This window comes from Prionailurus viverrinus, chromosome B1 (assembly GCF_022837055.1).
Source record: "Prionailurus viverrinus isolate Anna chromosome B1, UM_Priviv_1.0, whole genome shotgun sequence".
Taxonomy (NCBI): Eukaryota; Metazoa; Chordata; class Mammalia; order Carnivora; family Felidae; genus Prionailurus; species Prionailurus viverrinus.
In genome coordinates, this window is record NC_062564.1 from 188,316,782 (window position 1) to 188,341,043 (window position 24,262).

The following is a 24,262-nucleotide window of genomic DNA, read 5'->3' on the forward strand; positions in this document are numbered from 1 at the left end:
ATTATTAACAAACGCTGCTTCTTCTGCCTGGAATATTTTTCTCCCTTTATTGTGGCCAACTCTCACCACTCTTCCATTAGCCAGCTGAAGGTTTCCTTTTAAGGTTTATTTATTTTTGACAGAGAGAGACAGAGCATGAGCAGGGGAGGGGCAGAGAGAGAGGCAGCCACAGAACCCGAAGCAGGCTGCAGGCTCTGAGCTGTCAGCACAGAGCTCCAACGTGGGCTCAAACTCACAGACCACGAGATCATGACCTGAGCCAAAGTCGCACGCTCAACTTACTGAACCACCTAGGCGCCCCTGAAGGTTTCCTTTTTAAGAACATATTCTCCAGAAAGAGTTAGGTGTCCCACTGCCCCAAGCTCCCATTGGACCTTGTGCACCCCTTATCATAACACTCATGCCATTTTATTTTAAAATGTGTTTAGTGGTCTGACTTCCCTATCGGTTTATAACTCTTCTAAAGTAGAGATTACCTTACTCAGGCGAGCTAAAAATGAAAGACTCATTTGGTATATGGTTTCCCCGAATTCATCAATTTAATCACCAAATGGGTAATGATCATTTGTTATGAGCCAGGCACCATACTAAACCCTAGGAAAAAGTGGTGAACCGGTCCAACCAAGTCAATCCCTGAACATAGTGTTAGGGCTTGAATTATCTTCCAATTTACTAATTAAAGGTCCTCAACTTTGTTTAGTAGCATCCCATTTTTATCCCAAGTTACTCAGGGAGGAATCAAAGAATAAGAGTTACCAATAATTTTCCTAAGCATATTATGGCCACTCCTCCTCCCAACAAATTTACGGATTCAGAGTAGAAAAAGGAGACAGGTAGGGAAGAGGGAAGTGTACCAAAAACTACAGGATGCTATTGTACATTTGATGTCATCAACAGAGAAAGCAAACCCTCTGGGACCATGGCCTGAAGTGGATTTAGGATTTAGGCTCAAGGAACAGATGATAAGGATTCTTCTCCGAGCACTCCACCAGAAAAGCTATCTGTGATGCTTCTGGGTGTTAGGGAGGCTGGTTTAAAAATCCACCTGCCCAATTTGGTGTGCTGATGGTATGGGGTATCTCTCTGCCTCTGCACCAAGCAGGGAGCACCCCTCATTGTCCTTCATAGGCAGCTCACAGCTTCACAGGCAGCTGTCCTGTACTCACATTCCCTTTATTTGGGAATCCCTGCTTTGAACAATGGTGCATGATACAACACCAGACCTCAACTTCTGCTTTGGTTCATAACATTTAGAGCTAAAAAATGGTCTGCTCATTTTCAATAATTATATAAGATTATTACATTCTCATTTCATGTGTGAGTTCTATGTGGTTGTATTCTAATGATTTTTTGCATTATAATCTTTACATGTAACAATCAAAATGTATAAAGCATGAGCAATACATTGATATTATTCCTGAAATAAAGGGGAGGTCATTAAAATATGCCAAAACAGTTAAGGTCAGCATGAAGAAGCTTGTGGCAAATGAGAATTTTTCCTGAAAACCTCTTTTTAGAACATTCACTTCATGTGCTTAGAGTTCCATTGAAGAGACAGGTATTAATACACACAAGCAAAAAAAAAAAAAAAAAAAAAAAACCACAAAAATCTAATCATAAATGTGATTAAAAACAAAAGTTTTAGCTTCTGATAATGGCAGAGTAGCTTGTATCAGAATTACCAATTCCAACTGTAAACTCTAAATATAACACCAAAGACAACTGAAGATAAAGTAAATGTGGATAGCTACAGGGGAAGAGACAAACCATAAAAGAAGGAAAGTGAAGCAGAGTGTGATCCATTTTTAAAAGTTTTTACCCTGAGGACACCCCTCATGGAATTCAAGCAGGAAACCTCTGTCCTCTGGCTTGAAGGCAAACAGGGAAAGAAGTCTGAAGGAGGAGAGGGGGCTGGAAACTGAGGGGTAAAATCCCAAAACAGAGGAAGCTAAAATTTAGTAAAATTGCCATGTTCTCATTATATTTATGCGTTACCTTTTACTTACAACAAATGATTCTAGTTTTCTATATGCCACCATGATATAAATATATTTATAAGCCCATTTTTAGGCTAAAAAAAAAAAAAGGTTGAGTCAATGTAAAGTAAGTAGTAATGAAGGTATGACAAAGCCAATTGCACAAATTTTAAAAGTGTACCCAAATGTTTGAAACTGGGGCCAAATGGCCAAATGTCTTATGCCATTATTTTCACCCACTTTAAATCCACGCACAACCACTCATTTCCCCTCTGTCTTATGTACATTTTAACAGTAAGGAAGATGTTGATTAGCTTTGCCTTTGCCACTTTTTATTGGGAAGAAAATTTGAATATGCAGTATTTTTAAAACTCAGATGACACTTCTTTTCTAGAATAATGAATGACTGGACAAGGTCTATGGGCTTGGATGTCACATGACAGGCCCCATGAAAGGGATAACTTTGCTGTTTCTTACTTATGTAAAACTCGGATGCGTTTTTTATTATTTATTTATTTTTATTTTTTAAGTAATCTCTGTACCCAGCGTGGGACTCGAACCCACAACCTCAAGATTAAGAGTTGCATGCTCCACCAACTGAGCCATCCAGACACCCCTTTGGATGCATTTCTTGACCTCTCTGAACCACAGTTTTCCCTGCCAAGGAGGGATCATCATTCTTAGCTCATGGGCTTGTTGTGCAGATCCAATGAGATGATACATGTGAAGCTCTGTGAAAAGTGCCAGGCCCACCACTGATAAGCTTCATCAAAAACAGTCATGGGTAAGACATGCTATTTGTTCAAAGTAGCAGTCTCAGAGGGCCATAAGGACAGCGGTGAGGTTGGGCAGGGATTCTTTTTCACAGCAGAGAACATCTAAAAGAAGCCAATTCCCTAAGTCAGTTTAATTTGGCAGTGGAAGGGAGACAGGTGGAAGGCAGAGGACATGTGAAAGCAGACAGTTATGGGGTGTATGGGAGCAGTATTTCTCCAAGGCTCACACTTGTGAATGGCTTCTCTCCTTAGACACAGCTCCTCTGACATGGATTCTCCCACTTTTACAATTGCTGTACCTGCTCTTGTCTAGACAAATCCAGCAAAGGAATGGAGCCAGAACAGAAGTCACATGTGTGCATGGAAAAATGTACCCTGCTAATTCTTTCCAATGTCCAGTGTGATGCATTAGGTGCCCTCTCTTTTGCTGGACTTGTGGCCTTTTGCCATTTGTTATTGCAATCGAATGTAGTCCAATAAACACTGTGAAAATAAATCTCTCAGCTATCCAAAAAAAAAAAATACAGTCTTCCATATTCTCACACTCACATCTTTCCTTTCCTTTTTTTTTTTAAGTAAGCTCTATGCCCAACGTGGAATTTAAACTCACGACCCTGAGATCAAGAGTTGCATGCTCTACTGACTGAGCCAGCCAGGCACCTCTTGCACTCACAACACTTCTGAGGCCAGCCATGTGGGTTTTTTCCCACACCGACCAACTCCAACACCAACAGGGGTCCTACAATTCAGTAGGACAATTCCACCTAGAGTTTGCATCAGATCCCGTAAGTTATGTGCTCAGTCCCAGGGAGTGCCACCACCTCAGAGGCCAGTTGCAAGTCCCAGTTTGTCACCTATACTTCTGACAAACCAGCTAGAAGTTGAGGTTCCCACACTCCTTCTAACAATTCAGAACTCAGGGAAACACTCACTCATGTTTATCAGTTTGGTATATAATAAAGGATGTGATAAAGCACACAGAGGCACAGCCAGATGAAGAGATACACAGGGAAAGGTCTAATAGAATCCCTGGTGCGGGACCTGTTGTCCCCATGAAGTTGGGGTGCTACATGTCCCAGCTTGAATGTGTTCACCAACCTAGAAGCTCTCTGAGCCTCCCATAATTAGGATTTTTATGGAAGTATGATCAATTATTAACCCCACTTCTAGCCCCTCTACCCTCTCTGGAGATTGGGGGTGAGGTTGAATGTTCCAAGCCTCTTCATGGCTTGGCCTTTCTTGTGACTGGCCCCGTCCAGAAGCCCACCAAGAGTCCCCTCATTAAAGCAAAAGATGTTCCTGTAATCTAGTAAGTTACAAGGATTTTAGGAGCTCTGAGTCAGGAAGAGAGGCCAAAGACCAATATAGATATGTCTTATAACTTCACATCAGTGCAATCTTATAAAAATACTGAATCCTTGGGGTCACTCATTTCCATATTCTAAGCAATATTTGCTGCACTTGCTATAATTAAATTTCAGTCTAATAAGACAGTTTAAGAAGTTCTTTTTTTTTTTTTTTTAGAAGTTCCTTATGTAGTTTTCTCCTGGGGTTGGCCTTATATCCTTTAAAGAGGCAATCAGAACTGTAAAAATGAGAGAACAAATAGGGAATATTGAGGACGAGATTTGGCCCCTTCTATTTTAGTGCATTTGGATATTACTTTTGTTAGGACAAAATGCCAGCGTGTGTCAACACATCCATTTCTGGATCACTTTCCCCAGCTTTTGTTTTATTTCTGCCTCTGTTATTCAGAAGCCTGGAGGCGTCAGCTAAAAATAAGGACTTTATTTGATGGCATAATGGCTAATACATGAAGCAAACACTTAGTTTGGGTTGGGTTTTTCCCCAAACCAATCGACCCCTAAATCAATAACTTAAAAAAAAAATTGGATTGTCGATGACTGAATGGCAAACATTGTTAAATTCCTTCCCAAAAGCCTTTATTTCCCTACAATGTTAATTTATTTCATTTTGCCTCTGGTCTATTGAGCTATATCTATGTTAATTATTTTTTTCTCATTCTCTCTTGTGCTGTTCTTTTCTCTTCCTCTCATATATATGGATAGAAGCTTCCAAAAACTCTAGTGACTGGAATTTTTTGGCAGTAGAAAGCAGGACACTCACCAAAGTCCTTTTTCCTTCATGGCAATCACTCATATATGTCCTTACTAAGAATAAAAAGCTTCACCCACTTAAAAGAACTGTGATTCTATATTTTACGGAGTTTTTTGGTGCCTTAACCAGAGCTGTCACTTTTGCCAGGCTAAGGGAAAAAAACATTTTTATTTGCAACATTCTTCATAAATATGCTCTGTTTGGCTTTTATAGTTAAAAACGCATCATTTCATCCAAGTGTAAATATTTTCTTGGGATGAGAAATCCAATAAAACCACAGGTCCCTGGCCTTTGTGGTTGGTATAAAAAAGCTCTGCTTTTAGAGCTTTCAGTCTCCAAATGTGACAGCCGCAATTTTACTTTAAAGGTTATACTTTGCATTTTTTTTAAAGTGTTTGCAAGATTTATTCATATGTGGTTAAATGTTTCCACATCTCTGAAGTCACCTGCTAGGTTCAGCCCCACTTTACATATGGGAAATCATTTATGGGAAGGGAACAATATTTCCTTTATATCTAGCCACAAGCTGGATCAGCCTCACCTTCACAATTAACTGAGCTTCCAAAATCATTATCCTGGTGTGCACTGTGATTCTTTTCTTGCTTCAGAAACAGAACAAAATTGCCTTATTCCAAGACCTTACTTTAGCTTTTGAATATCAACAATGCTTTCACTCTTCTGAAATGTTTAGCTGAGCCTGAGGAAGGGTGGTGTAGTACAAAGAATCTGTACATGTTGCAAGGTTCCTTAGCTTCTCCAGGCCTATTTCCATATGTGCACATCTGGATTTCCTCCCTCCCATGCTTCTCTGGCTTCTTCTTGATGTACAAAAAGACATATCTGCATATGTCTTAGTGGTGAGGTTATGGTATGTTCTACAATAAGTAGACATTATATATTAGAAAAGCAAAAGCATTTTTCTTAAAATGAGACCACATGAGGAGTAGACAAATTCTACTGACCCTCAACAGACCCTGATTCTAACCACCAACAGTCTTCAAAGCCAGCTGTGTGAGCATTCCACTCCACCCCCTCTAGAAAAGAGGGAAAACAGAACTACACAGGCCTACTGTTCTCTCTGGAGCACTTGCAACAACTGTTTTGAATGGCAGCCTAGGCACATTGAGTAATAATGTCACAATTGACTGCCAGTCATCTGGGGCTAAATAAAGCTAACATTCCAGCAGCTCTTACCCTTTCACTACTTGGTCTTTTTTTGTCCACTTTAGAACATCTTATTTTTTTAGGAAGCAGACTTGCTTGTAGTACAGCTGTTCTTTGTGCCACATGGTAGAGCAGTGAACTACACAGAGCTCCCTTCCAAATCTCTCTCCTCTTTTTCCACAGTGGTCAAATGGAAGTAAGACCTTCATTCAGAATCATAAAACCTAGAACTGAAAAGGCCCTATTCATGGAGCTTGGAGAGGAATCCTTGGTTAGGGTCATAGAGTCTTTTGAGCTACAAATAATATTAAAGGTCATTTGGTAAAGCACCAGCATTTATAAATGAAGAAGAGGGCCAGAGCATTGCCTGGAAAAGCATTGTGATAAGTCAGCAAAGCCAGAACTCAAGTCCAGGCTTTTCCATTCCAAGTCTTGTCTCTTTCCAGAATTTTCATCCCCTTGGAAGACTCAGTCAATTCTTCTTATAGAAGGCAGAACACATTTCTACCGCAGAGTCCATGTACTAGAGGAGCCTTTCCCAAAATTGCTTTGATTTTTCTTAGCTTTTTATAAGCACTTATATCTTCACTTGGTAGTTCCACTTTTCAACAGGCATATATCTAACAATAACCAAAAGATCATGAAAATTCCACTTGAGGCCAATGTGTCTTCACTCTACGTTTTTTGGGGTTTTTTTTGTTTGTTTGTTTGTTTTTTTAATAATCCCCTCTACTCTTTCCTTCTCTCTCTTCTATGTATAAAAGTAAAAACTGCAAAGGGAGAGACAAACCTAGAAATACGTGTTGACATATACACCTGGTACTAGGTTTCACACAGTAGAATAAAAGAAAGTCATGACATTGTGGGACACCCAAATGAATTGGTAGCACATTGACTAGAAAACATTGAATCGGGTCTCCAAACCAGGAAGGTTATTTCAAGTAATCACCATATCTTGCACAAATATCTCTTGCTAGGTCAACATACTACCAGAATTCTGGCACTCCATTTTGTTGGATCAACACTATGCTTTAAAGGGAAAAAAAAAAAGCCCACCAAAACGCTTTTTAAAAAACTTTCCTGCAATTTAAATCATTCTATAAAAAGTGTCAAAGAACTTACTTGAGTTAAATTATGTAGATAAGAATAATACTTTTTGAAGCAAGGTAACTTGCTTTTGACAGGAAGGAAAAAAGTCATGCTTCCCTAAATCAGAACAATCAGCTCTAACACTTGAGCTTTCTACGTCAGTCTAGATTTCACATTCCAGAGCACAGCCTGATTCTAGAAACCCATACTACAAGGTCCAGTTTGGGTAAGAGAATGCAGTAGGTTTTCCAAGGCAAGGATTGACGATTTATCTCTCTTCTCCTGTCTCTCTTCACAGACACCTAACATAAATGAGAATAGTTCATAGATAAACTACAGATGTTTGAGGGAAGAGAGAAACATCAAAAAAGCATACACATAATGTTATTCTTTCAATGACTGTTGGCAGTATGTGTGGGACTGTGTTCACAGCGCTCAGACCTACAACAACTTTAACCATTTCACTTTGTCTTAAAGCTCTTCCATTTTTCATGATGAAACTAGGTATTTGGAGGGAGTGGTGTTGAAAGAGAGAGGGTTGAAAGGAATCAACAACTGTAGCCCAGGCATTATCCTATCCACTTTGCCAAGCTGACTTAATTCCTCTCCACAACAAACTTGAAGGCTAAGAAGTCTTACTCTCTTTTTAAAGACTTAGAAATGGATGGTTATCAAGATTTAGAAACTTGCTCAATTCAAAGCTGGGGAAGAGCAGCATGGGGATTTATTTGACAATAAAACTATTGGCTTTAACCTAAATCTCCAATGTGTGATTTTAGCTCTTCACTCCAGGGCAAGAGGACAAATGAGGAGGACACACCTATTCTTTCTGTGAAACTGAATTCCTAAAATATCACCATTTTCCACTTAGGCAAAATCTAGACTCTTCCAGACAAATGATGGCTAGAAAGGAAGAGGTTTAGCCCCTGAGGTGGAATTGTGTACTCATGTTTATAAATGAAAGAAAAGCCATGTGGAGTGTGGGAATTGTTCTGATTTACAGTTCAGGAGTCACTAGAGACAAAAGCCCCAGAAGGCCATCCTCCCTTTTTTTATGGGGCACCAGCTGTTGCAAAGATCATCTTTGTTTGGAGCTCTCACTTCTGACTTCCTGGGCCATTAACACCTTCCTTTAAAAAGCCCTACCTCCCAGAGACCGCTTCCCTTGTGGAACAGAGGCTTGCAGTCTCTCTTCTCAGGTAGATTTTAAGCTTCTTGAGTACAAACTGGCCTGTGGTAACTATTTTGATATCTACAAAGGATCTCAACTTGCATTCTGGTGGTTTTCTTGAATAAAGCTGGCGAGCAGAGGGGAAAGGATTAGAGGGAAAGGGGTAAGGTTTGGCTAATGTAAAACAAACAGGGAAAACCACAAACAAACAAATAAACAAACAAAAACTGCTGCTTTCCCCAGCTTTCCAAGCTCTGACACATTTTTTCAAATCCATTTCCATAAACCATCTTGGCCACTTGCCTCACTTTATCTTCTTAAAATCATAAATTAGACAGACCGTCATTTAGGCATGGCTCAAATATATTCCATCAGCCAAATGTAATTTTCTGTTGGTGGGCAAGACCAGACCGTAAGACCTCATGATTTGTGATCTGTTCATGGTGTGCATAAGTCACTCTAGGAAAACGGTTCAACAAGCTGGATCCGATGCCTCTGGCAAGTATCGCATCAGTGGGTGGATGTACCTATTGATGTAATGATGTAAGGAGAAAGCAAAGAAAGGGAGAATACTTGTTCTTATTTATGATCAGAAAGTTTCCTGGAGATTATTTCTGTTTGCCTTATTTTATAAATGAGGAATTTAAGACACTGGCTGACAGCTGCTAAAACCAATGCAAGTCGGTCTCATAACTCACTGCCTTCCACTTGCTATCACCGTGTACACCTACCTCTAGGCCAACTATAGATGTTCATAAAAGGATCAGCATGCTACAGAGATCACTTTAACAGCTACTGGGAAACCTGTAAATCCAAATTGCTACTTTCAAATAAGTTGCATACAGATTTATATTGTGATTGCTTTTACAAATCATTATTACAGATATCTGGTCAAGCTCAGAAGTAATTCTGCTGTCTTGATAAGGCTGCTTATTCTGCATCTACATTAACCAAACTCTAAAACAGCTCTTGCTCCTGGGAAAATAGCGACGTGTGGTAGTTACACGGTTGCATGTTCATGCCATAGTCCATGAGTTCAGATCCAGGCTCTGTCACTTACAGCTGCAAGAACTTGAAGCAAACTAGTCCTCGATTTCCTTATTTGTGAAATGTAACAGTACCCACTTTGGATAATTGTTACTATTAATTTATTTTATTCACAGGGAACATTTAGAACTGTGCCCGATACATATAATCATTAATGTGAGCTTTACATTCATGCCGAAACAGACATCTGTTTCATTGTGGGAAGAAGAACAAGATGGTCTAAAGAAGAAAACAAAGTAATGTAAAATTCCAGGGCCCACCGTGAGGATACTCAGAAAATATTGAGCCTGAAGTCAGAAGATCTCAATGCACTCTGTAAGGACAGGGCATACTTGGGGAAGTCTCCTTAAATCTCTGTTTCTCAAGGTACCTCATCTGCCTGCCTTGAATTGGTTGAAGGATCAAATGAACCCTTAGCTGAAATCTGTTGTAAAGTGAAAAACATGATACAAAAGTCAATTTGGTTATTTGTCTTGGTGTTGATTTTTACTAAAATTAATCTGACAGTTTTTATTGAAGTCTTAGAAATTAATTCTGTATCAATCTGCAACTTTTTAAACACAGTTTTGATCATGTCTTTCCATCAGTGGTTCCTACAAGCAAAATAAAATTCCTTCACCTGGAAGTCAAGGCTTTCCCAGATTTGGCAAAGCATCTTTTTCCAATCTTATTTCCCTGAGTCTCGTCAAAGTGAATGATTATTCATGATTCCTGTCCACAGACTGAATATGTATTTATTCCTTCTCTAATGCTATTCCTGCCATTTGGAATGCTTTTCCCTCTCCATCTTCATCTGTCCAATTTTCATTCGTCCTTCAAGATTCAAGTGTCATTCCTATGAGATCTTATCTAATTTCCCTAGAGTCAACATTATATTTTCTTCCTTCTCTGAACTATGCCAGTGCTTTATTTATAATGTCGTGGGAAATCAGGGCTCATCTGACATGCCATTGCACGTCAACAGCCATAGCAAATGACTTGTGCTTCCTGGACCCACTCTGCTCTTCTCTCCCGGGAGTGCTTGCTCCTGCTGGCTCTATAATCTGTCATGCTGGCTCTATAATCTGAGATGTCCTCCCTCATCTTGTTCACGTAGTAGACTTCCAGTCTTGCAAATCATAGTCCAAGTGTTACCTTGAGTTAAATAATGGCAGAGTTAAATAAATGCTTCCCAACATCTCATAGCACCTAACTGACTCTGAGCACATCAAGAATCAGTAGAAGGTGTAGTTTTTGACACTTGACAACCCTGTGTTTGAATTCTAGCTCAGTCACTTATCATTATCATTCTGATCATTTTTATTAAGTTAGTTACACCTACTCTAAACTCCAGTTCCTTCACAATAAATAGAAAGAGTTTGAGAGACAGAGAGAATATTAAGGAGAAACTACTGTAACAGCTTACAAAGTCTTGAGACTCTGCAGCATTGTGAACAAAACACTTTCATATTTAAAGAATAAATATAAGAAATATTTTCACATAACTCTCTGTTGGCTTCTATCATAATATATCACAATTGCATGGGTATTGACGTTCCCTTTGTTCCATGCACCACTGAAAAGCAACCACTATGGAACATGAGAATCCCAAAGCCTGACAAACACGTGGGTTTGACTATCAGCTCTGTTGCTTGAAAGTGGTGGGGCATTAAGCAAGATCTTTCATCTCTATGCCTCAATTTCACTTCCTGTAATATGCAGGTAATATTAGCTATGTGGGAGGGTTGTTGTAAGGATCCAGTATGTATAAACAGGAAGTTCAGAAGAAAATACAAGACACAGGAACTTGTCAACATATGAAAATTATTATTTATTTGTAACACCAGTAGCTAAATACAGAGCATAACAGATGCTAAAATAAATGTGTTTTGAAGAATCGTGTAAACTTTTATAAAGTATTAAATAGATAGTAGTAATTATTATGACTATTGACTTGATGAGATTACTTCAGCTCTGAGATCCCATTCCCAGCTGTGTCGGGCAGAAAACTTAATTTCATCATTTACCTGAGTCTCTGTGAATTGGGCTCCAGGATACAGATAAAAGACATTCCATATTTTTTTCTTTTTAAACATGCTGGGGGCACTTGGGTAGCTCAGTTAGTTGTGTCCAACTCTTGATTTCAGCTCAGGTCATGATCTCATGGTTGTGAGATCAAGCCCCACATCAGGTTCTGCACTGACAGTGTGGAGCCTACTTTGGAATTCTCTCTCTCCCCCTCTCTCTCTGCCCCTCCCCTGCTTGTGTGCACTCTCTGTCTCAAAATAAATAAATAAATAAACTTCAAAAAAAATAAAAATAAATAAAATAGGCTAGAAAATACACCTGAACCGATTATCAAAACCAATTGCCTTATCTTTAGGCACAGAGTTAATTTCTCACATTATCTATCGGCAGATTCTCTACAGGTCAAAACAAAGAACGCTGCATCTTAAATTCTTCTGGAGATTTTTTCCCCTAGGTTTTTTGGACTAACCTGGATTTGTTTGCACTAAGGTTATTCTCTAAGGTTAGTCCTAGTAGCTAAGGGGCTCAGAATCTTGTTGGATTCTATGGAGAGAGGACAAAACAAGACATGTTCCCTTCCTTCCAAGAGCACATGGTATTCTGAGCTAATATATTTAAATTAAATAAGGAATCAAGAGAAGCTGCTGATTAGAATCAGAACCCATTGGTTCTTGGTTTAAGGCTGAAAACTTGCCATATTCTTACTCTAGGCCTTTGTTTTTCACTATGAACAGAATCTTCTGATTCTGATTCCAGTATTCTACACACTGCAATATCACATCTACAATTTCAACACCAAGTTTTACAAGAAAGACATCTCCTGATTGCTTCTTGCTTACCACATGGGTGTCTGTTTCTGATATGTTTCAGATTTTTTGCAGATTCTAATGTCTTTGGCAGCATGCGTGTTGTCTTGGACACTTGTTCATTCACTCACTTCAAACAGGGCAACATTGAAGGGGACAGTGAGTTTTAGTGTGAACAACAGAGAAACGAAGCACCATATTATAATTTTGACTCTTGTTGGAAGAGCTTTTGGGACAGTTAGCTTAGTTTTGAATTGTTGAACTCTAAGAGTTACCAATTTCATAGAATTTATGCTAATATGTGCCTTGTATCATGTTAACTTTATGTTTAGCTATTTAAATGATTTGTATCTTTATCTTATCTCCTCTAAAAACAGCCAATATTTTTAAGTGCTTAAGATGTGTCAGACCCTCTTCGGTGTCATTGAGTCCCTACACAACAATCATGTAGGGAAGGTATTATTAACTCCATCTCACAGCTGAGAAAACATAGTAAGGATTTAAAATTTGCCCAAGGACCTATAGCCAAAACAGAAAAGCAAGATTGGAACTCAGTTCTTCTGATTTCAAATCCTGAATCTTTAATTACTATGTCTTAGCAGCTCCCCAACCAGATTGAGTATTTCTCTACAACAGAAACAATATCTTGCTCTGATATCTGCATCTCTTCCTAAAGCCTAGCATAGGACCTCTTGCCCAGTAGCTTCTTAATATATATTTGGGATGAAGAAGAAAAAGAAGGAAGGAGTAAGAGGAGATAGATTCTAAGAATGGTATAGCCACTGTACAAATGTTTCTCATTTCTTGAAGGAATCCCCCTTGCTTTTCTCAAAAGCCTTGGGCTCCAGCCAACAGTGCCCACTTGCTGCATGGGGGATGAAAATGAGAGGTGGGCGGGTAATGCATTTCTAATTTTCTGCATGGATGCCTTAGTTACTATTAAGATATTGTCAAAGGGAAGTAATTTCAAAGAAGAGAAGCTAGCCTGATTAAGAAGTTCGATTAAGATTGACTTTTGAGAATATTAAAAGCTCAGAGGAAAAAGAAAAGATTAAGATTAGGAGCCTTTAAAGGAACCCTCAGATATCGGAATACCAGAGGACAGCTGCTCACTGGTGTAACACAGAGCCTTAATATTGACACCTTTTACGTTAGCAATCACCACACAAGCATGCATTGTCATTCCACTCAATGCCACGCACAGCCATGTTAGCTGTGATTCTAATAAGCTTGGGGTCTCCGCTCAGAGCCTCCCTGCTTACCTTTTCTCTTGCTGGACCACTCAGGACTTAGACCTTAATCATAGCACATGGAGCTTAACTTAGTTTCCCTCCTTAGATGTTGCGAATTAATTTTTTCTCTCCTTAGAGATCTGCTGAGACAAAAATAATCACCCCAACTACCTCTCATTTAAACAAAAGATACACTTACTTTTAACCAAGCATATTACCATATGTCAAGCTCCTAATTCGTGGAACCGTTTGGCAAACTGTCCAATTCCTCTAAACATCCTCCCCTTCCAACCAGTGCTGCCCAGGAGTGGATGTTCTGGCATTCGGCATCAGGAGTGAAGTCAAGAAAGGATGTCAACAACTCATCTCCTGGAGAGATCTCAGAAGGAGAACCTGTAGGAAGGAATCCTTTAGGGACAGCTGACATATAGATCCATACTCTCTAACCTCTGCAAAGCCTACCTATTTCTCTGTCTGGATTTTATATATTTGGCAGCATTTGGAAGCTGCTATTCAAATGGACTCTAGCCACCCACTCTATGGTCAGTTCAAGTGTACTCCAAGTGCTCTAACACTAGCAAGTAAGGAGAAAGCTGTCAGGCTGGTTATTCACAGAACCAGAGCTGGGAGGAATGCCTAGGAAACTTTATTTCAATTAAAGCATTGGGCATCCCTGGGAGGGACAGGAGCTAGGAAACTGGAATCATCAGGGAACTTCAAGGTCCTTTTCATTTTTTTCTTCCTCATTTTACTTCAGGGAAAGAAACAAGGTCCTGAGTTTCAAAGTCCCACACTTTTACAGAAAAAGGGAAAATGGCATTGTCACCCTAGAAGTTTATAGTGACAAATGGAAAGCTTTTGTGTTACTGTATAATGTGTGTGCTCACTTGGTGCAGCAGAGCAATAATGTCTTCCTCAATTTACTCAGAGAAATGTGAACCCGAGAGTGACAACAGTTTGCAACCCGCCACATACTGTCCCCATTCATGTAATCACCTTCTGCTTTTAGAAACCCCAAAGAGGGGGCACCTTGGTGGCTCAGTCAGTTAAGCATCCGACCTCAGCTCAGGTCATGATCTCACGGTTCGTGGGTTCGAACCCTGCGTTGGGGTCCGTGCTGACAGCTCACAGCCTGGAGCTTGCTTCTGATTCTGTGTGTGTGTCTCTCTCTCTGCCCTTCCACGCACCCCCCCCCCAAAAATAAATAAACATTAAGAAAAAAGAAACCCTAAAGAGTGCATATGTTTGGCGAGTGAGGATATGCACCAGAAATATATAATATGCCTTAGAATTAGACAGTAGAATCTTCAAATGTTACATCTACTGTTCTGAACACGGTAACCCCCCCAATAATTCTAAGTTAACAGTTTTTATTTCCTCTGGATGCATGTATGTGTGGTGTGATGTGGTGTGTGTGTTTTAGTCAACTTTAAATAGCTTTTACTTTTTCATTTCTTTGTTTTAAGATTTTATTTTTAAGTAATCTCTACACCCAGCATGGGGCTCAAACCCACAATCCCAAGATCAAGAGCCACGTGCTCCACTGACTGAGCCAGACAGGCACCCCCACCTGTCTCTTATTTCTAAGAAAATGAAGAATTATTGTATATATGTTAGAAAGAACAGAGAAGCAAAAAGAAAAAAAAAGAAAAACCCCACTCACAGAGGTAGTTAAGATTTAACATCTTGGAGTACATCTTGTCAGTGTGTTACATTTTGTTCTTTTAAGTATAAGAAGCCCATTTCATTACATCTTCCTTCACAGTGTTCTTCACTAAAACATGAAATGACTGTTTTTTTAGCCCATTTTTAATATATCCAGAGTAGATCTGAAGGAGCAAAAAGACCGGACAAGTGGTCCACACATATATGCATGTGCACAGAGAGCCAAAGAGAACATTCTGGTTTAAAATGGCTTAAAAAGGAGACTTAAAACTAAATATGATGACGTGAATACTTGTTTCCTTCGCACTCAATTCATGCTTCTGTTAAATATTCTATTAATCGGGGTGCCTGGGTGCCTCAGTCGGTTAAGTGTCCGACTTCAGTTCAGGTCATGATCTTGCGGTTTGTGAGTTCGAGCCCCACGATGGGCTCTGTGCTAATGGCTCAGAGCCTGGAGCCTGCTCTGGATTCTGGGTCTCCTCCTCTCTCTGCCCCTCCCATGCTCACGCTCTGTCTCTCTCTGTCTCTCAATAATAAATAAACGTTAAAAAAATTTAATATTCTATAAAAATTAAAATGTAGGGATAAAGTCACAAGGCCAAAGAGAATGGGAAAAGGGCAAGAAATTTTGAGAAATTAGAAACCAAATGGTCAAGTAGTAACAGACTCAGCAGAACAGAGAAAAACATGAAAGCGCAGAAGCAAGCTGAATTGGTCCTTGGGCTTCCAAAATCTAAAAATGAGGTGGTAAATGGGGCTAAAAACAGGAGAGTTTATTGAAAATCTGTCTAATAAGCAGCAGGAACCAACAGTATGATAGTCTCCAGCTCCCTACCTGCCTCATCACAAAAAGCCCCCTTTGCCAATTTCCGTGGTATAAATACCCCCACCATGACTAGGAACATAACGATACTGAACACAGAATTGGGATAAGATAAACACACTCAACTATAGAGAACTGGTTCAAGCTCGCTCCATCACACCTCTGGTCTGACCCTATTAAGAGGTAGAAGAATGATCCTTCTCCTTCTGTAGCTAAGGAATGCCTACCTATTCTCTGAAGACATCCAGAGAGAGACATAGGACTCAGGGACCCAAGGCTCAATTAAAGAAAAGGTGCATCACTGAAAAAGGAAGCTACATGGAAATGCATTCATGGTACAGTCCCTTTCTCTTCTTGGTTTCCAGAACTTCCCACAGGCTGGAGCTTGGAGAATCCCTTTCTAGGGAAACAGAAAAAGAAGAAGGAAGATCCATAGATAAGGCTTTTGAAGGGTCCTTCAGTGAAACAGCCTAGCCACATCACACCAAAGTGAAACCCGTAACTGAGATGCCCCACCCTCCTCCAGAGCTTCCAGTCAGCTTTTCGGTGCATTACTTTCCAAATAGATAGAAAACCATATTGTGTTGGTAGTATTAGTGTTGCTATTCTGAAACAGCATACTGTGTATAAAATGGAACAAAATGCATGCATGATTGCGGGATATTCTGCCATCCTCTGTCTTTGAGAATCAGAATTCTTGATGTAAGAGAAAGATTAAATGTAACAAAGAAGGAGTTAAACCCTCACAATGATGGTCAATTGATTTTTGGCAAAGATTTCAAGGCAAATCAACAGAAAAAGGAAAGTGCCAAGAAAATTGGATATTCATATGCCAAGAATATGAACTTCGATTCACACTTCACCCCACATATAAAAGGTAACTCAAAATAGAAGACAGACCTCAATGTCAGAGCTAAAAGTATACAACTTCTAGAACAAAACACCTAAGGTAATCTTTGTGACTCCGAATTAAACAAGCATCACTTAGATAATGACACCAAAAACAAAATCTGTAAAATAAAAATTTGATAAATTGGATATTTTTAATAAATTTTACCAAAATTACAATCACTCTTCAAAGCATACAGTTAAATAATAAAAAGCTAACACAAGTTGGGATAAAATATTTGTAAGCCATATCTGATACAGTTTGTATCCAGGATATAAAAGGAATTCTTGAACTCAATAAAAAGTCAATCCAATTTTTAAAATGGACAAAAAATGTGACTAGAAAGTTAAATATACCCATGTTTGATAAGCCCATAAAAGATGTTCAACATCAGTAATCATCAGGGAAAAGGCAAACTGAAACCACGATGAGATACTACTATGCAGCAACTAGAAATAGCTAAATTCAAAAACACTGCATCAACTATTAGCTAGGATATAGAAAAACTGGATCTCCTATATCTTGCTGGTGGCAGAACAGTCTGGAAACTTTGGGAACCAATGTGGCAGTTTCTTAAAAAGTTAAATACAAACTTACTATACAAACCAGCAATCACATCCTTAGGTATTTACTTATGAAATGAAGAGAACTGAAAACTTCTGTCCACTCAAAGATGAGAATGACCACAGCAACATTATTCATACTTGCCCAAAACTGGAAACAATCCAAATATCCGTCAACTGGTAAATAAACAAAATGTGGTATAGCCATACAATGGAATGCTAGTCAGCAATAAAAAGAAATGGATTCGTTTTACATACTACGAGATGAATGAGCCTCAAATCAAGGCTAAGAGCCTCCAATCAAGGCACATCCAGAACCTACCCTTTTCTCTCCTATAAAGCTTTCCCACTCCTCTGTGTGCCTTTGAGTCCCTGCCAAACACAAGTGAGGATGGCTGATTCCCTTCTAATGTAAGTTCAGAATAAGTGTACTTTGCTCTTCTCGTTTGGTTGATCTCCACTTATTTCTGCAACACACACTGGCCACCCAGGCCACAGGCAGGACTGACCTGGAGGAGAGATCCACCAAGCCCTGGAAACAGAAGCCAACAATGCTGAGGCCCTAGGTGTCTGGAACATTTACAGAAAGGAAGAATATGGGGCTCAGGTGGGGGAATCTCCTCAGCCCATGACTGCTTGTCTTCTGAGCAGGGAAACAGCAAAGAAGAGCCATAGCCAGTCTCTCCAAAGCACAAGGCCCAGGGCAGGAGCCCTCCCCCCAGGTCTACGCAAAGTTCTCTTTCTATACTACTCTGAAGCAGACTTAGGGGAGATTGGCTTTTTTATGAGATCACAGGGATAGGAGCTTGATGTCAAAATTAGGTTGACTTAAAGAAAATAAATCATCTTTTACCTAGGCATCCAAGAGTGCTTCGGAATCCATCTGAATTTTTGTGACAGTCTCAGAATTCTCAATGACTGCTCCTGAGCCTGGGCAACGCCTTCTGCAGACAGTCGTCCCCATGCTTGTGTGAGGCAGGTCCAGCTAACCCTATGAGCAGAACCAGGGTGCCTTGCATTGCCTGACACTGCCTGCCGGGGGCCACCTACGACTCTGCACATGTGGGGCTGTCTCCCTATTCCAGATTCCCACTTTGGTTGTTGCCTTCACATCTCCACTCCACCCCTCCAAATGTTCATTTGAACCCTTTCCTCATCACTGAGCATACCAAGGCTTTCCTCATGAAACCACAGCATTAGCCCATTTTGGTGCAGTTGGGGTTTCAGTCACCAAAGTCCTGCGGGACCACAAGTGCATTAAAGAAAAAATTATTCAGACGCTCATTAAAGACACCAAGGTGAACTATTCAAGAGAAACTATGCAACTGGGGTTTAGCAGTAGGGGAGAGAAACTGGACTCAAATCCAAACAGAAAAAGGACAAGTGGAGATTTATAGCCAAGGAGCAGAAAGGAAGTCAGTGGATGGAAAATTACCAAGACAAAAACATCAAGGCTAGGGGGATTCTTGCTAGACCAACTAGACAGGATTCCTGTTGAAGGCAAGCTAGGATGATAAGATATTGAGGGTGGGGATAAGGAATTTGATCAGCTATCAAGGATGAAAGATTTTTGCTAAACTAATCCAGGAGAATTCTTGGTAAAACTGGACTAAGCAGGCCAAGGACAGATCCCAAGGTCAGAGCCTAGTCAAAAGGAGGACACAAAGGAACTTGACTCAGGTGTTGTCAAGGAATGAATCTTTGTCAAGTGGACTTCACTATCCTTTTTACTTTTGACCAAGTTTGTGTGTATGTACGTATGTATGCATATATATACACAGTGTAAAATGTGATATTTTGGTATATGTACGCATTGTAAAATAATTGCCACAAACTAATTAACATATTCCTCACCTTCCATAGTTACCATTTTGTATGTGTGTGTGATGTGAATACTTGAGATCTACTCTCAGCAATTTTAAGTACACAGTGCATTATTATTCACCCTTCAGTCATTATGCTGTGCATTAGGTCTCCAGAATGCATTCACCTTATGACTGAAAGTTTGTACCCTCTGATCAACATCTCCCCCATTTCCTAACCCCAGCCTCTGGGAACCACCATTCTACTCTCTGTTACTACAAATGTGACTTTAATTCCATATAGAAGTGAAATCATGCAATATTTGTCTTTATGTATCTGGTTTATTTCCTTTACCATAATATCTTCAAGTTTATTCATGTTGATGGTAAGGGTTCTTTCTTTTCTTAAGACTGAATAATATGCCATTTATATATATACTCCACATTGTCTTTATCCATTTATCTGTTTGTAGACACTTCGGTTGTTTCCATTATCTTGTCTACTGTGATCAATGCTTCAACGAACATGAGTGTAGATATCTCTTCATGATTTTATTTCCTTTGGCTCTATACCAAGAAATGGGACTATACAGTAGTTCTATTTTTAATTTTTTGAGGAACCTCATTCCTATTTTCTTTTTAAGTTTATTTATTTATTTTGAAAGAGAGAGAGCGCATGCATGAGTGGGGGAGGGGCAGAGGGAGAAAGAATCCCAAGCAGGCTCCATGTGCAGTGTGGAGCCTGAAAGAGGACTTGACCCCACGAACTGTAGGATCATGACTTCAGCCAAAATCTAGAGTTGGACGCTTAACCGACTGAGCCACCCAGGTGCCCTATATACTATATTTTCTACAGTGGCAACATCTATACTATTTTCCATAGTGACTGCATCAATTTATATCTCCACCAACAAAGCACAAAGATTCCCTTTTCTCTAAATCCCCACCCCAACACTTGTTCTCTTTTTTCTTTTTGATAGCAGCTATCCTAATAAGTATGAAATGATAACTCATTGTGCTTCTGATTTGCATTTCCCTGATGATTGGTGATGTTGAGCATCTTTTCATATACCTATTGGCCATTTTTAAGTTTTCTTTGGAAAAATGTCTATTCAGGTCCTTCGCTCATTTTTACATCACATGGTTTTTTGGGGTTTTTGTTTTGTTTTGTTTTGTTTTGCTATCGAGTTGTACTAGTTCCTTATATATGTTGGATATTAATCCCTTTATCAGCTCAATGACTTACAAGTATTTTCTCCCATTCCACAGAATGACTTTTCACTTTGTGGATTATTTCTCTTGCTGTGCAGAAACTTTTTGGTTTGATGTAGCCCCACTTGTTTATTTTTGCTTTTGTCACCCGTACTTTTGGTATTGCAAAAAGTTGTTGCCAAGACCAATGTCCAGGAGCTTTTCTTGTATGTTTTCTTCTCATAGTTGCACAGTTCCAGGTCTTATATGTAAGTATTTAATCCATTTTGAGATGACTTTTTCATGTGGTATAAGGTAAGGGTCCAATATCATTCTTTTGCATGTAGATATCTATTTCTCTGAACATCATAAATTGAAAAGACAACACTTTCCTCATTATATATTAGTGACTTTACCAAAAATTAGCTCATTGAATATGCATGGATTTATTTCTGGGCTCTCAATTCTGTTCCATCATCTGTTTTTATGTGAATACCAGATTGTTTTAGGTCACTATAGCTTAATAATATAATTTGAAATCAGAAAGTGTGATATCTCTAGGCTTATTCTTCTTTCTCAGGATTGTTTTAGCTATTCAGGGTCTTTTTTGGTCCCATACAAATTTTAGGATTTTTCTTTCTGTGAAAAATGCTGTAATTTTCATAGAGAATGCACTAAATCTATGGATCACTTTGGATAGAATGGATAACTTTTTTAAAATTTTTAAAAATTTTGGGGCACCTGGGTGGCTTGGTCGGTTAAGCGTCTGACTTCAGCTCAGGTCATGATCTCACGGTCCGTGAGTTTGAGCCCTGCATCGGGCTCTGTGCTGACAACTCAGAGCCTGGAGCCTGTTTCAGATTCTGTGTCTCCCTCTCTCTCTGCCCCTCCCCTGTTCATGCTCTGTCTCTCTCTGTCTCAAAAATAAATAAACGTTAAAAATTTTAAAAATTTTAAGTCTTCCAATCCATGAACACAGGATATCTTTCCATTTATTTGCATCTTTTAGAATTTCTTTCATCATTGTTTTATAGTTTTCACTGCACAGATCTTTCACCTCATTGGTTAAATTTATTTCTAAGTATTTTATTCTTTCATTATTATTGTAAATGGGATTGTTTTCTTACTGTCTTTCCAGATAGTTTGTTAGTGTCTAGAAACACAACTGATTTTTGCATATTGATTTTATATCCTGCAACTTTACTCAATGCATCCATTAGTTTTAAGAGTTTATTGGTAGAGTCTTTGGGAATTTCCATATAGAAGATTGTCATCTACAAACAGAAATGGTTTTATTGGCAGCACAGGCTAGTGACAGAAAGCAGGGCCAGATTTGGGCTCCAGAATACCCGCAAGGGCCTGGGCTGTCAGAGTGTGCAAGGATCTGGCTGCAGTCACTAGCTGTAAGTGAGCAGCAGTGAAGCCTATATCAGGAGTTTGGCCCAGCTTCTGGTGCACAAGTAGCTATGGGGACCTGAACTGTTTGTGTGCATTTGTGTGGCTGTAGGGGTTGGCCCCAGGAACACACATGGAGTTGGGGGGTTGGATGTGGGGGCCTGGACTGGCATCGTGAACATGCACAGCCACAGAGGCTGAGGCTGGCTGCTGCAACACAGTGGATAACAGAGCTCAGAACCCAGGGTGTCTGTGGGAATTCTAGCAGGGGGTGGGGATGGAAAGGGACTCAGGCAGCTGGAATACGGAAATGCAAAAATTTGCAGAGCATTCAATGCTGAAATCGCAGGGGGTCCATGGTGGCTTTGCTGGCCATTGGTTTCTTCAGGAGCAAAAACTGCTGGAGGCTTCTGTGGAGCCGTCCCCTGAGGTTCACAGTGGAGTCCACAGTGATGAAATCTACTGAGGGACCACAGCATCCACAAGGGCTCTCGAAGAGCTCAGTATCAAAAGCTGCTGAAGTCCCGTAAGGCTACTGAGAACTAAAATCGTGCCCACCCCGTGATTGATACTGCTGATAGCTACAACCTTCTTCCTTGCTCCTGTCTGTATATGCCCCAGCTACACCACTCTCTGAGTCAGATGAAACCAAGCGCATCCGTTATCCTGTCCAAAAGGCTAGGGAAGCTGGGTGCTCACTCCAGTGAGGGGAAATCCCTCTCACCAGGGAATGCCTCTTGGCACTGACCAGTGCCAGTCTGGAGGCCGGGATGATGCATGCAAAATGAAACTGCTCTTCCTACCTATTTTGCAGTCATTCCAAGGTTTTTTGCTCAATTGTGTTGCTGAAGCTTCTTAAGTATGCTCCTGAGCTACCCCACTAAGCTATTTTCATTAATGAACAACTGTTTAACTGTTACTCTTTGTGGGGAGATAGAGGCTGGTGTCACCTACCATCTTGGTGACATCACCGGACATGACTCTCTTTTCTCACTCTCTGTTCTGCATTAGATCACGGGCCTACCCAGAAGCTATTGCTGCCAAAGTCATCCGCCTTCCCCTCACTTCCACTGTGCAGGGAAAGCCCAGGACTTGGAGGCAAGAAGACCAGAGTTTGAATCTGGGCTCCACTACTTATGGTTGTAGGATCTTTTGTAAATCATCTGTCCATGTTTAAATCATTTATCCTTATTTGTGCCATGTCCTCGTGTGCAAAATGGGAATGGATAATATCTTATTGGAACAACTGATGTTTATATTGGAGATGGCTACGTTATAGTGACTGGCATGTATGTAGTTGGTGATCTAAATATTTACTCCTGCTGCTATTACTACTGTAGTTATTGTGTATCCTTTTACTGGACGTTCCGTTAGTGCTATCTGATTCAGTTTGATGCCTAATTCCTGTCAAAATGTTGCTAAACAAGTGTATCAAGTTGTGTATTTATGCAGCTAAGAGAGAATTCTGTCCCCTCCCAGCCCACCCCCCCCCACACACACACACACACTACATGTCAGGAAACAATCTTGCATTGACAGAAAGAAGGATAATGATACCCAATGGGTCATTTTCATGTCTAATTTCAGTCACTCTATGGTTCTGCAATTGCTATAGCCAACTAATCAACTAAACATAATTATGCACTATTCCAAACATATTATGAAGTAATAAGGCCTTTATTTTTCATTGTGCCCTGAATGCTTGTATCATTAAAGATGTAAAAACAGAATTTAATTTGGACTCGCAGAATGGAAAATCAAAGGAATGAAAGAGAAGATTAAGAGGGCCTAGATTATTTTTCCTTTTTAGTTCTGAAGGATATAAACACCTGCACCTGTACAAATTTTAAAAGCATGTAAATAGCCTCACAGCTCCAAGATCATACAGGGGACTCGCCTTATTCAAGTCATTATTGTAGGAATTTTATCTTCAATCTTTTGGGAACACCTGTAAGAAAGTATCGCAAGTCTCTGATGAAATGTAAATGATCAAAAGTGTCCTGGAAAAACTAAACACATCTGTATAAAGATCATCGGAACACGTCTCGATTATCCTGCAGCCTGCAAACATGTCTAATTCCACAGTTGTCAAAGTTCAGACTGTGTGTATATACTGGCAAATTAGTTCCAGAAGCATATTAATGAAAAGCAAGAAAGAGAATAGGCTTTTACAAAGTGGTTATGATATAACTCCTGTAGCATATCATTAAATGAAATAATGAATGCCACCTTGTTCCGTAATCTATAATATAGTAGAATAGGTACAGTCATTATTTTCTCTAATGATGAAACCCACTAAAATTCTCATGATGAGAACAGAACAAAGTTATGCATCTTATCCAACATCTTCAATATACAGCCAAGTGCAATAGCTACAAGAGTTGGTATATGCTTTGTACAGAAAACCAAACAAAATAATGCATGTGCTTGCAAAATGAAAAGAACAAAAGCTATCACAAGTAATTTAGAAATTATTTTAATAGTTCTTTTCTGAATTAGAAGCTGAAATATGGTAATACTAGGCTCTATCTTTGCAAATTAATAAAAT

General features: G+C 39.6%; 1 protein-coding gene across 1 annotated transcript in view; it reads right to left on the reverse strand.

Annotated features, from left to right (window-relative positions):
• The window catches only part of LOC125163314 (cytosolic beta-glucosidase), a 130,048-nt gene extending 114,924 nt beyond the window's left edge, over positions 1-15,124 (reverse strand). Inside the window, exons 1-2 of the mRNA XM_047854849.1 lie at positions 15,050-15,124; positions 13,586-13,779 (exon numbers count right to left, since the gene is read on the reverse strand). Coding sequence (XP_047710805.1) covers positions 13,586-13,607 — 22 coding nt within the window. The 5' untranslated portion in view covers positions 13,608-13,779; positions 15,050-15,124. The remainder of the gene's footprint in view (positions 1-13,585; positions 13,780-15,049) is intronic.
• Positions 15,125-24,262: the final 9,138 nt, after the last annotated feature.